This window comes from Cheilinus undulatus, linkage group 6 (genome assembly GCF_018320785.1).
Source record: "Cheilinus undulatus linkage group 6, ASM1832078v1, whole genome shotgun sequence".
Taxonomy (NCBI): Eukaryota; Metazoa; Chordata; class Actinopteri; order Labriformes; family Labridae; genus Cheilinus; species Cheilinus undulatus.
In genome coordinates this window covers 36,613,560-36,628,085 of record NC_054870.1, presented here as the reverse complement: position 1 = coordinate 36,628,085, position 14,526 = coordinate 36,613,560, and the positions used below count along the sequence as shown (strand labels likewise).

At 40.7% G+C, this 14,526-nt stretch overlaps 1 protein-coding gene across 15 annotated transcripts in view; it reads left to right on the top strand.

The window, feature by feature from the left end:
* Nucleotides 1–14,526, top strand: part of pax2a (paired box 2a) — a 54,758-nt gene that overhangs the window by 19,059 nt on the left and 21,173 nt on the right. For 9 of the 15 annotated variants that reach the window (XM_041789069.1, XM_041789070.1, XM_041789071.1 and 6 more), the window contains 3 exons: nt 1,618–1,737; nt 2,646–2,690; nt 13,244–13,419. In XM_041789069.1, coding sequence (XP_041645003.1) covers nt 1,618–1,737; nt 2,646–2,690; nt 13,244–13,419 — 341 coding nt within the window. The remainder of the gene's footprint in view (nt 1–1,617; nt 1,738–2,645; nt 2,691–13,243; nt 13,420–14,526) is intronic. The other 6 variants (XM_041789073.1, XM_041789074.1, XM_041789081.1 and 3 more) reach the window with 1 other exon arrangement.

Here is a 14,526-nt window from a genome sequence, read left to right as displayed (position 1 = left end):
GTAGGAACCCTGGATTTATAAAGCTCAGGTTGACTTTGCTCCTAATGTAAAGGAATTAAACATTAAATATCTAACAAAAACTGGAAAAGTAATATAGGTTTTGATAAAAATATGTACTAGATCTAATTAGGCATTTAGCTACTATAACATCTGTGTGCATTAGTGCAGGATGCTTAACCTTTAGAAGTCTACAAACTGTGTTTGCTTTTTTGTCGATACTTTTGACAATATGAACCACTCAGACACAGTTAACCATGCTCATGTTCAGTGTCATGACATGAAAACTATTTAACTTACTGTACTTGAAATAAGACCCCCCCCAAAAAAGATTTTTAAACACTGCTATTCAAAAGATATATATATATATCAAAATATGATGAAGTTTCCATTTTAACAGTTAGAAGTTTAGAAAATGTCTTAACCTAGCACATAAAAGTGGTAAAAGCAAAAATTGACTTTTTAAAAGAATACATATCTATCTATAGGCGTTATTTTGTCCACTAAACAATGCCCAAGTTTAAAATAATTTACATATAAGTATACAGAGAAAAATAAGGCATTATTTGCTGTCCAAGACTGTGAGGGATTCTCAAACTGTGAAAACTAAACATCTAAAGATGTATAAATGAGCCAAAACCAGGCTCAATGTGGAAAAAAAAAATATACATAGCTGTTTATCCATTTTTAACTGTCTCACTGTACAATATTTTATGAACACAGTAACAAGGAGGATTAAATAGAATTGACTTCCTTGTTACAGAGTGAATGATTAGCAGATAGTAAAACAAAGAAGGATTTTTAAACTTGAAAAAAAGACATAAATGCCAAAATGAGAAAATGACCAGCGCCAGTTCCATGCAGTATGGAGAACTGTACCCCGTGGGTAAAATACATGTCTAGATCAAATTCAAAAGATCATATTTCCTGTTCTAATGGACCCTTTGACATCAAACAAAAACTGAAAGAAAGCTTAAAAATCACACTTTCAACATCAAGTGATAGCAATGCACGATATGGCTTAGTTTTCATGATATCACGTGACAAAAAAAGCAGATGATGACGTCACACAGGTTGGATCGTGAACTTAATGGTGGATTTAATAAACATGACAAAAACGGTACAATGTGATAAAAATGACAAGACATGTAAGAATGTGGCAGATTAAGACAAGGCAGGTAAGGAAAAAAATAGTGCAAACATGCATGTGAGATGAGGTATTGAGAGCTTTTCAGACAGTGCAGATATTTCACTTTAAGAAGCAAGGTAAGGTGTGTCTGAATTTACATTAAAAACCATACTCATATTATGTCCCTTATTCCACAAAGAGTTTTGAATGTGCTTGCTTCATCATCTTAGATTAAGGATCACATGACCAGTGTGTGACATTTTTTACTCCTAAACAAAGTATCATTTATTCCCTGATGGGATTTTGCGTGTTGCCAGTCTGTTGTATTTTTTTCTTGGCAGGACTCACTTGTTAAAGACATTTTTGTACCTCAATTCCTCAATAGTCCTGGTAAAAGGTTAAATAAATTGAAAAATAAATCTTTTCGGCATATTATCGCTCAAGCTCTGGGATAAAAATGCAACATCCTCTCTCTCCGCCTCCTCCATCAGTGCCCAGCACGGCCTCGCCCCCTGTGACCAGCGCCTCCAACGACCCCGTAGGATCTTACTCCATCAATGGCATTCTGGGTATCCCTCGCTCCAACGGCGAGAAGAGGAAACGAGACGATGGTAAGCAAAAATTGAACACACAAAATCCCTCCATCCTCTTAATTCTCCCCATCACTCGTCTCCTTCATTTTTTCACTGTGTGAAGAAGAAGAAGAAGATGGCATTTATGACAGCGCTGCAGCCAACTGTGTTTCTGTGTGCTGTCTCCAGTGACTTGTTATGTTGTATATCAGGGCCGGGGCGAGTGTTAAGAGAGAGTGTTGCGATTCAATCAGCTTTTTTTTGATGCCCTGTGTTTTACCATACACCCACAGAGCTGCATCTCTATTTTATACCATGCTTAGATGTACTGTAGATATCCCATATAGCTGTCATACAACTCCAATCCTCACTTGGCGAGGCATCAGTGCTGCTGCTTCTTACTTTTATTTCTTTAAGACAGAAAAAGAAGCCTTGAATTGACACTACCTGTCATTCTTCTGCACTTTATAATGACTTAAACACATTTTTCATGGATTTTCTTGTCATTCTTTAATTCTAGACAGAGATAAAACACCGAAGTAAAGGTATTTTTTAAAGATTGTACTCTACCAAAGGACTGGCATGAAAACAGAATGAGATATGCTCAAAGATTAAGTGGAAGCTTATCCGGTCCAAGCCAGAATTTCTCATTCCACGGCATGAGAGTGGACACACACCGCCTGAGGGCTAATAGATTATCGGTTTTGCAAACAATTGGCTTTTTTAATGCCTATGAATTAACATGTCCCTGGTGGAGGCCTGAACAGGTGTAGGAACAGACCGGTGCAGGCAGGGAGGGAGGGAGGGGGCTGAGCGCTTGTGTGCATGTGCGTGTGCATGTGCGTGCTGCTGTGAGGGGGCTGATGGGATGATATGGTTGAAAATGATCTCAAAGAGCACTCACCACAACAGGCCACTTCCTTCTTTTATGTTTTCTGTCTCTTTAGTTCTCTGGAGTGGCAACCACTTGGATGGAAGGAAAATAGGACATTGTAAGTTCAAAGTTAGACAACCTTCTCTTCTGCTTTGGTCAATCAGATCACAACACTGTCCTCTCTGTTACTCTCTCTGCTCTTTCAGGGGTTATGAGCTAATGAGGATGAGGGGGGGAGGTGTTCCAATAAATAATCTCCCTGAGAAATTAGAATAAATGAAGCTAAAGTGACTGTGGAAGATCCTATTTTCCATGTAATGGCTTACAGTTCGATATACACTGATCATAATGAGGCTTATTTAAAATGTTAACAAGATACGGTTCCTTACTCACTAAGATTTCTCTTTGTATTAATTCTTAATTTCCATTTCCATTAACTTTTTTGCTCCCATGATGTAAAAATCAGGAAATGTTTGTTTTTTCAAGCTCCTTTTTGAATTGACCAAATCTGAGAAATGATCAGAAATGAGACATTCCTTAGACAGAGCTTCACTGTGAGCTAAGTCTATGTAAGATGGCTAAAATTTAACTTGTAACCTTGTCAGACTTGGCAAGTATTAAAACAGTGACTGGATAAATAAGTAAGCAAAAAATGAGGGGAGACCTTGAGCAGCAAAGATTTCAAACATTTGCTAGTTTTTGTTGCATGTCATGTCTTTGTGTGGTAATTTGACCATAATGACTATGAGAAAAGCGTTGCATAGACTCGTGATAGAAGGAGTATGTGATCTCAGTGTGGCTGAAGTCAGCAGTTGCCCTTTGAGGAAGAAAAAGGTCCCCATTACTGGAGGGCTGTAGAGATAATGTAGTGTGACACGCGTTATGTACACCGGGTCCCCCGTAAGATGAGCTTCAGGGACATAGGTGCCATAAGAGCCATTAATCTGTCCTTGTCATGTGTTATTGCAAATTAAAAGTAGCATGTTACACTGGACGGCTTCGTGTGAAGATGGGAGTAGGAAGAGGAGCAGGAGAGGGTGAGGGAAGACAAGTCGGAGGGGAAGAGAAGAGACGAGGATTGGTCAGGTTAACATTTGCATTTTACATGTATAGAGATATGTATAGTGCACTAGTATTTCCTAAACCTGATTACTGCATGCTTTATTGTCGCTTTCACCACATTTTGGTCAAGGCACATCAGCTTCTCTCTGCAGCCAATAGTCATTTAAAATCAGTTCACCACTTCCCCTTAATGTCTCATTTCACTTTAAAAACTCACAGACAGCTCAGTGGACTGGTCAGAAGTCATCTGCATCTTTTTTTTTAATAATCTCTTATTTCATTTTCAATCCATAGCAAGTTCCTTTTTCCATGTTAAGTCTATGTTTATATCTATGATCAGTCTCTGAAAGTAGGTCTGTACCCAAACAGGAAGTCAGCTACCCTGAGTTTAAGACAGTAGGAAATTTCACGATTAAAAATGTGAAATAGTGGAAGCAATAAAATAAAATTAAAATTAAAAATTAAATGCAATAAAAAAGGCACAATTATCGCAATTCACTACAAGATTAATTGCAGTTAAAAATTGTAATCTTTAGACAGTCCTAATATATACAGACATGCCTATTTCTATATTAAAAAAATAAACTCACAATTAATCACAGGATTTTTGTACTTAGCCACAGTTTATCGCACCATATTTATTTGAAAATACTATTATTTTGCATTTAAAATTGTTACTGTGCCATTTTGTATTTTTCTAGTATCTTAAACTTAGAGTCATTGACTTCCTGTCTGATATACAGACCTGCTTTTATAGATATAATGAAGATATGACATAAACTTAACCACAGAAGAAAGCACTTGTCAGGGATTGAAAAGAAATTAAGGGGACAGTAAAAATGTAAAAATTGATATAATTTTGTTTAGATGACTTTTGACTTGTCCAATGAGCTGCCTGTCACTTTTTTAAAAGTGAAATGAGACTTTAAGAAGCAGACTGTTTCTGTTCTATCTTACACTTAAAGGAATTGACTTCCTGTTTGGATACAGACCTGCTTTTATTTTGATAGAAACAGAAACTCTGGTCAGCTTGAAGATTATGGTATGAGTTTTACAATAGAAAAAGTAACTTGTTATGTCAAGAAGAGGAAATAAGGGAACAGTTAAAAGTTGAATGTCAGATATCACAGGGTGCAGATGTCTTTTGACTTGCCCAATGAGCTGTCTTTGAGGTTTCCATTTACCAAAATGATACATTAAGGAGAGGTGGTGTGCTTATTTTACATCACTGTTGGCAGAGGTTTAACCAAACTGTGCTGAAAAAGACCATGTGATTATAAAAATTAATTGCACTAATTATGGATCTTAAAATTGATTGCAGTTAGTGCTTTTATTATGACAAACTTCATGTGTATATATATTTATATATACAGAAACTATACACACCTGATGCAGTGAAATGTGTGTGCACATTTCACTGCATCAGTATCTGTTTGCAACTTCAGATCCTCCTCGCTCGCGTAGTGAACATAGTGACATTTAAAAGAATTTGCAATTCTGCAGAGAAAAGCTATTAATTCACAAATTAACATCCCCCCCCCTCCCTCCTCTTCCCTCTATCTTGGATGTGCAAGCTATCGCAAAGACAAAAGAAATAGCCTTAAGGGGGGAAAAGAGAGAGTCTCAGCCCTATCTGTGCAGAGATTGGTTTGCATGTCTGCAAGCAGCGATACCAATTATGCCAGTGCTGGGAGAATGCGTCTCAATGCACACCCCCCCATACGCCCCTCCTCACCCTCTCCTCCTCCTGCTCCCACCACCACCATCCTGAATCTATCCATAGCCAGATTTATTTGTGTATCTCATTACAGGAAATGGAATGTTGTTCCTGCCAAATGCATTAATAGTGAAGTGGGGAAATTAGCCTGTTGTACAGCATGCTCTCGCTCTGTCATTTAAACCTATGGTGGAGGTGGAAGCCAAGAAAAGAGAGAGAGGATTGGGTGACAACTGCAGGGAGATTGTCAAATGTGTATTATAGAGCTCACAGTCCGTGCAGGCCTTTGAAAAGTTTGAGCTTGCATCATGAGTACATTTAGATCATGCATTTTCAAAGAGGATGTTGTTTATGTAAATTCAGAGCTTCCTTGTCTCACACACAGTGACAGGTAACTCCTGACCTTACTCCTCTGTGCAGTCAGGTTGATGTGACCTAACTGTATGTTTCTCTCATTGGGCCCGGGACAGAGCCCAGTGGAGTCCTGGGGAGGACAGGCAGGCAGCAAGGAGCTACAGTGATAAATTAGATGGAGAAAGCAAAGGTCATAACTTGTGATTGTAGCGTGGGTGTGGGATGAGTGTAGAAGGAGCTTATGAGTGTGTGAGCGAGGAGAGAGAAAAAATACGGCCTAGCAGGTTGTTCATTCATGTCATAAAAAGAGAGAGTCATATCAACCTTGTTCAAAAGGTGCAGGAAAAAAATGAATACAGTGGCTGTTTTGATTTGTTTAAATTTGATATTTGGCCCCTTTTGAAGATGGCTCGCTGTGTATCTTTTATCACACACGACCCGTTTGTGGAGTTCAAATCAGTTAGTGTATGGATTTGAACCTGGGCCTACACTGGTTGGCTAGTCAAGCCAGTCCATGACAATGAGTCAATAGAGGATCACTTTAGAAAATAAATGCATCCAGAGCGAGGCAGAAATAAATGGAATCATGAGCACCATGATGGCCCTGATGGGGAGAGAAAAGCTCAGGTCTGAGAGGGGCCACAGAGCGGAACACAGAGACAAGAAGCTGTTAGGGCCCCGACAGTAGAGGAGGACACAAAAGGATCCACATTTTATTTCTGCTCCTCCTCTTCAACATTTAATTTCCCCTCTTATCGTCCGCCCTTCTTCTCTCTGAGTCTGGTGGGTTAACCATTCAGCAACATGGCAGCGTGAGACCCCACGTACAGTTGTAAACAAAGAGACCCCGTCACAAAAATATAAGGAGAGGGAATTCACTCAATGGAGAGGAATCATGTCAGAGAAAAGTCAATTACAGGCAGCGATGCCGAGAATTAATGGAGCGATGCATTACTCAGCTTGAGGAGGGAGAAAAGGCGAGAGAAAAGAGGGGATACGTTAATTGCATTTTCCACAAATACTTGCAGCATGGGGTGGCGATGCTAAACGACAGGCTGGTCTAGAGGAGGAGAAGGATGAGAGGAGAGAGGACAAAGAGATGAGAATTGAGTTGCACTGAGGAGGGAGAGGGTTTGCTGTAATAGTATCTGTGTAACTAGGGCATTTTTGACAGTATCTGGGTCAGAAAATTACTCAGTTTAAACAGGAGAAATAATATTTTCACTTGTGTCCAATGCAAACCTCAAAAAATGCTATATTGACTTTATTTTGCAGTGCAGAAGTCTACTTTTTTGCCAGCTCTCTTGATAAACATGCATTTTGATTGGACAAAGTGCTGAGAATTTCAAACAACACCCAAGTTTTTGTCCAAATCAGTCTGTTTTAGGACATTTTTGACAAACATGCAAGAAAGCACCGTCTGATTGGCTGGCACTCCCTTATTGTGATTTTACCTCCAAAAACTGTAACTAAATATACTTCTATGTCAATTCCCTGCATTGGCTTAGATCTGTTGTTTAAAATATCAGTAAATGAAATCACTAGTGCTTCTAAACAGAGTTAACACAGCCTCAGTGCTTGCAGTGAGTGCAAACATCAAAAGAGCATCCCTCTGCCTGCTGACAGTCAGTACACTGGTTGGTGGTGCTAAATCGAATTAATAAAGCTCTTAAACACGCCACAACATAACAGGATCTTAACAGCCATGGCAGTGCTGCTGCCTCTCTCTCTCCCCCACCCAACCCACCCACCCACCTCTCTCCTTTCCGCTTCAGAGCTTTCATAAATATAGCTAGCTTACAGGGGAGGAGTGTTCACCCTCTGGGTATACCAGTTTGTTTGCGCTCTCTCTCTCCCACTCTCTCTCTCGCTCTCTCTTTTTTTTTCCAAGCATAACTGCATTTTTAAAAAACATCAACAAATGATCCACAATTTGCGATGGCATCATTTCACCTATCAGTGGAAGACTCGCAGCCTCTGATCTGGGAAACCCCGCGCCATTGATTTACGGAGAGAGTGCCAGGCGGTGTGGAGGAATTCATTTGCCTTTCAAACAAGCCACCCCCCCCCCCCCAACTCCCCTCCCTCCCCCCTCCTCTCCTCTGAGTTATCTTATCACAGGAACAGGGGAGATGAAAGAAGGACATAAAGTACCACCGTGCCACTGCAGGACATTAACATCCCCCTTAGAGACAAAGCAAAACAGAACAGCGTTTGATACCATTGTGGTCTGTCACAGTAGCTCCTGTCATTGGTTAGATATGTAGATGTGCGTACAAATGGCTGCAGAGAATCCACAAAGTCTTGAAAAGTATTGAAAGTTGATAAATCAAAAATTAAGTCTTTTAAAAAGTATTAAAAAGTCTTATATACAAGACTAGAAGGTCTTGAATTTTGTAGCATTCAAATTTATATATATTCATCAAACAGAGTTGTTGGCTAGTTTTTCTGCTTTTGTTTTTATATATTTTATATATATTAACCTTGTTAGCATGATATCGGTTGATATTATTATACTATTTGTATTGGTAGCAATGCTGCCCATAAGGGGGGATAAAGGGGAGAGCTTTCAGGGACCCAGCCAAATGGGGGGCCCATGGAGGTCAGCAAAATCATGGTCCACTGAAAAGTTAATCTGTGATAACCATATACTATATTTAACCTGAATAATAACCTTATCTTTTCAAAGCAACAAAGGAAACTATTGATTTATTTATGCTGTCTTACAGTGTAGTCTTTTTCAAAATTTAAACTAACCTGCACGCCAGCTGGATTGTTTCACACATCCATCTGGAAAACCTTCAATACTAAATGTTTGGGAAAGGGAAACAAGGAATACTAACACAGACAAGGAAGCTCTGAAAAAACTCGGAGGGTGATTGGATGAACACTCTATCTGTCACATCTTTACGGGCCAATCAGAGCAACAAAACATGTGACGTAGCCGCGGCCAAGGTGCACGTGCACAGCTACCGAGGAATAACGTGAACCATGGCGACTATAGACATGTCAGTACACGACTCTTTGCGTTTTTGAAAGAAAACAACTCACTGCTGTTCTTTGTTCTTCTTTTAATGAGAAATGTCGTAAAGTTCTGATAAAACTGGCGCTTTAGCAGCATCCACGCTAAGCTCTTCCACCATAACTGCACCGGCCTCTTGATGCTGCTTGCTTAAGTCACGACTCCGCAGCGCCTGAAAGTACTGCCCCTTGTTGCTGATTGGTCCTGTCACTTTCTAACCGGGCCCAAACGGTTCAGACAGGAGCTTTGCAAGATGGATTCGCCAGTGAGAAACAAGGAAACAGCGTATGCATCTGCTTTGCAAGGTTAAATGTAAACCCCTTTTTGAGCAAAATTGCCTTTAGTTAGTTAGAATATCAGCGAATAAAGTAGAAGGAATTAACTGAAAAGACTTAAAGGGAAAATAGATTTAATAATTGCATAAAGAGGCAAAAGGTGGTAAAAAATGACTGAAAAAGTGTTAAAAAAAAAAAAGTAGTTATAGAGTGGTAAAAATGAGTTTAAAGTGACCAAAATGGGATAACAGCTGCAAAAATGGGCTAAGAAAGGCAAAAAGTGGGCTGAAAAATGGTGAAAATCAGCTAAAGAGGCAAAACTGATTAAAAGCTGTTTTGTTCTTTTTGTAAAAATGGGTGAAAAGAATGATGACAAGCGGTCTTAAAGTGGCATGAGTTATTCGTACATAAGAACCCAATGATAGTTTGACACACTTTTCACCTCATCAGTGAGGTTAGCCTGGATGCTAGCACCAGCGCTACTGCTCCATCACACATGCGTTGATATCATCAGGCTTGATTGTTGGATGGGAAGATTTCGGCCAATATTTACAACCAATAAATCATCTGTAAATATCGGCCCATAGCAGCTTGAAGTTGTGAATTTTAGGTCGCTATTCACAGATGATATACTTCCTCCTAATTTCTTGAATTTAAAAATGTGTTTCTAAAACTGAAGCATGGCTAAATAAAGTTGATGCACAGTGTTAAGTATAACCATAAAAAGATTGGCAGTTTTTTAATATATATTTTGGGGCTTTCGATGCCCTTTATTTAGAGAGAGAAGGACAGTTGACAGAGCTGGAAACAGGGAAGAAGAGTGAGGGGGAGACATGCAGGAAAGGAGAAGGGCTGGACTTAAGATAATACTTTATTGTCTGATTGTTTGGAAATATGTCTTGTATCAACAGCTCATCGATTCATTCAATCTTATCACATGTAAAACAAAAGCATAAGATTAAAAACAGCATATAAAAAAATGCAAAGTCCAACCGTCAGACTACAGCCCATAAAGAGCAGGCATGAGCGTCGCCAGCGGGACAGTGCCATGATCCTGACTTCAACCCGCATACATCTGGTGCGACCTAACTGTGAGGCGATCTGCCCCTGCCCCCCAGCATGGTGGATTTCAGAGAGGTCAAACCAGACATCACAATTATAAAATCAAAGACATAAAAAGGTGACAAGTCCACCCATACAATGCTAAATACTGAAGAGAGGGAGATTTTTTTTTTGGTTAGCGGTACTATGTTGATACTAGATTTCAATACTCAACCCTAATCCCTATTGCAATAATTTACTCTATTAAAGATTTTGGTGCCCCCTGTGGATAAAGCAGGCCATTTAAGCATTGCATTGTCCTGTATACATGAAGGTAGTGTTAGTATTCTCCTTTACATAAAATGTCTCAAAATGAATCTTTGGCATAGAAAAACTTGATAAAGGCTGTTCTCTAATTGTTTGGTCTGACTAAAAGCTAAAAGTTTCTTACAGGAGCTTTAATTTTTTATTTACATAGTTTGATAAGGTCAAACCGTGTGTCTGTTAAATCTGATCAAAGAAAGTCTAAATCAGAGAAGGAGCTTCTTTAGGGGTGGATGTGAGAGAGTCACTGTTGGAGAGTCTTGTTTTTATCTCCTCACACTTTGGTGTTAAAACGATGAGACGCAGTCAGCTGGTGCTGTGGGAGAGATAAGAGGATACCTGCTGAGACACCCAGAGGGCTTGAAGAAACACAGTGAAAATGAAACAAGGCAGTCAATGAGACACACACACAGTTATACACACTCACAATCTGACAGTCGGGCTTCACACCCCACTTGACACGCTGACTGTCAAAGGATGAATCTGATTTATTGCAGCTATCTTATGATATATGTCAAACATGAAGCTCTAATGGCGAACTCTGGAAATAAATGATTTACTAGTTTTCCCATTCAAAGGACAAATCAGTAATTTTTGAGCACATAAATTTGAAATCAATTTACATTTGTAACTTTAGGGATGTGAAAAGTAAGGCTTTCAAAATTTGTGATACTTTGATACATTTTTGGCACCCCATGTATGATTATGACTCAGTCACTGTTGTTTTATTATTGGTAGCTTTAAAGCTTTAAAAATGCCATTAATATAGTAGTAAGGCACGTGTATAAGAAAGGGATAAATCGATTAAAAAATTAGGGTGATTACATGCAAAAGGTCTAAATTGCACAAAGACACTGACAACATTTTGGTGCTGAAGCACTGCCATTGAATTGGTACAATTCCAGCAGTGTGCAGGAGTTTGCATGCAATTTTTGGTCATCAAAAACAAGAAAGTGCCCAAATTAGGACATATAGGTCTTTTATTTCTGATTCCACAGTATCAAATCAGGTATTAATATCCTTTTATTTTTGTTAGTATTGTATAAAGTTTAAAATTCTAGTATCTGGACAAGTCTAGCTAAAAGGGAACAAAATCCTGATTAAAAATTAGGTCCTTTACCACCAATATAACAAGTATTAAACAGCACTTTAGAATTAAAAAGTAAGATTTTCTTGTGTTAATAAGTCTGTCAATCCATTAAAGTTTCCAAAACCCAGTTTTTGATTTTTGTTTGTTTGTTAAAATCACAAAAATAGCTCAAAAAATCATCCTATGAGGGCTTTTTTCTCCTTTTGCAGCCCGTTCAGTAGGCCTGATTAAGTGTACGAGGGGGAGCTGAGTATAAGCATGCTCCTACACATTGAATGACAAACAGTTGCTATTGATCCAGCTTGCCTCTATTCTCAGACCAGCTGATACGAGGTAATTAATGACTCCATTTTCTTCTGTACCACAGACAACAATCGAGTTTCATACAGCAACACCAGTACTGCCCCTCCACCCCAAGGGGGAAAAGAAAAACTGTGCTTAAAAACCTTCACGTGGCAGCAGAAAAACTCGATTCCTTTATAAATGTTAGACAAAGCTACAGTAGCAGTGAAACACAGACGCTCAAATGTAGACTCATAGCCAATTGCAGCCCTCTATTCCATTCTCTCCATGGATCTATTTCTTGGTGCGACTCGGGTTCATCCTCTGGCCTCAGCCATTGAAAAAAGGTCAAGCAGCCGAGCAGAATGGCAATAACGCCCCTGAAATGGTACCATCAGTGGAACATGATTGATCAATTGAATTCCATAGCACAGAAAAATGTGGGATTAAGTAGAGTATTATACGCACAATGAGTTGAGGCATGATGTTCATTCCAAGTTCATTTCGCCTCCCCTCCTCTGCCGGCGGATCAGGCAATCAATAGCGGCCTTGCATATCATATATCACCGCCGGCTCGCCCAGGAGAGAACATAATCTGCTGCAAATTTAGAATGACAGATTTGTATGGGAGCTAAAGCCCTCATCCGCTGTTGGCGGCCGGGTAAAAGGGAGGAAAGGGAGGGCGGCAAGAGGCGGGAAGTGGAGTGGAAGTTCCAGGGATGCCGGCTGGAGGTTTTAGCTGCAGCGTTGTTTTTTTTTTTTTTTGTTTGGTGTTGATGAGGGAGGAGAGGGAGAGCTGCAGCCGCTGCGGCTGAGATGATAGGGTCAGAGATCAGCAGAACGAGGGAAGCATGGACTCATTTGTTTATATAGAGTGTGACCAAGTGAGGAAATGCATACGCTTGCCCTCGACACCCCGTCCTCATTCGGCCCTGAGTGCCGTCCCCACTCCATTCTGTTTTCCAGAAGACAGGCAATATGCGAGGGGGGAAAGGAGAGAGAGACAGAGAGAGGGAAGGGTAATATGTTCAGGAGGAAATAGTGCAGTTAAATAATGGCTCTCCATTTCCCGCCGGCAGAATGAGAGGCTCTGTATGTAATCGGTAGCCCCAGTTTCTCCTCCTGAAACGCACGCTCTCCCTTACAAGTATATATTTGCACTGAAGGTAATCCATCAATTACCATAGACCTATCACATGATGACCGTGCTGATGGTGGCCGCGAGGAGTGGTGGTGGGGAGGTGTAGAGCTGCTTGAGTGAGTGTATATGTGTGTGAGGGGAAGACAGAGAGGGAGATAAAAGGCAGACATGCTGGTGGGTCTCCATGAATTTACTCCTGCTCCTCATCCGCCATCATTCTCATACCCTTTGAGCTCAAAACAAATTCCTCCTCATGCTTCTTCCACTTATAAAATAAAGAATGAAGACTATAGCCATGCCCTGATGCAGATGTTGTCGCCTTTCTCCTCTCTTCCCTCCTTCCTCTCCCTCTTTTATTTGTAGATGGCTCTGATGGCTCAGGCCCTGGCAGCGACTCGCAGGGCAGTGTGGAGAGTTTAAGGAAGCACCTGCGAGCAGACGCCTTCACCCAGCAGCAGCTGGAGGCCTTGGACCGTGTGTTTGAACGCCCGTCTTACCCAGATGTCTTCCCCACTTCAGAACACATCAAACCTGAACAGGTAGACCACAAAGATTTCTATTTTACACCTGAACATGTACAGATTTTGCACCAGATCCTGCTTTCTCTTCTTTAAATGTGCCCAAAAAGCAAAAATGAAGAAACATACTGAGTCTTTGTGGAGTATCTGGTACATAGATTACTCTTTGCAAGTTCTTTCTCAATGCAACCTATGAGCCTATACCCTATTACAGCGGATAACCTTTATTTACATTCATTAGACTGTTAAACAACAAGAGGACTATTAATTTTTCCATTGGAACTCTATGTGGGTGCCCATGCAGCCTTAGCAGTGCCCTAATTGAGTTCATTTTCATCTCTGCGCGATCGCGGGGAATTACAGCGGCGATAAATCAGAGGGACAGCCCCTCAGCCTGCTATACAGCCCCTAATGCAGCTAATTACCAAAGTGATTTCTACGGCAAGATCAATACCAAAACGAATTGGAAATGACTTGCAATCACAAAGACTGGAGGAGAAGGTATTAAAAAGGCGAGGAGAAGGTGGAGGAGGGGGTAGAAAAACGGCATCAGAATAGTCCAGAAAAATCAGTTTTAATTTAATGTAATATTAATCAGGCTGCTTTCCACTCACACTGCGAGCCTCCTCTTTTCTCCCTGTTTCCAACACCCCCTCCTTTTCTTAAAGTGGTGAAAAGGTGGGATATTAGGCTATTAGGGGCTTGTCTGGTGTCTGCGTCAGGGCATTAAAAAGCCATTTTGAAGAGGCCAGGCTGAATAGGCCTCATCCCTCCCACACTTCTGGCAGCCATGTGGTCGGGTCATTCAGGCCCCTCTGTGCTCGCCACTCGCCCTCCGCCCAGCCCTGCCCAGCCTTGCCCACAGCCCATCTGCATGACAAAATGGCTCTTGTGCTGCGGAGGCCCAGCGGAATAGAGAAGAACATCCAGCCCAGTGCCAGGGAACAGTTGTAAGCAGACAATTAGAGTTTATCTGGGATAGAGGCAGACAAGTCCGGGGTCACCAGCCTGCCCCAGTGGGACCCCGGGCCCATTGAGACAAACAGATGCACTCTGATACAAACACTCGCAGACACAAATGTGTGCACACACACTTATCCTTTCAAAGAAGAAGAGGAAGAAGAGTCG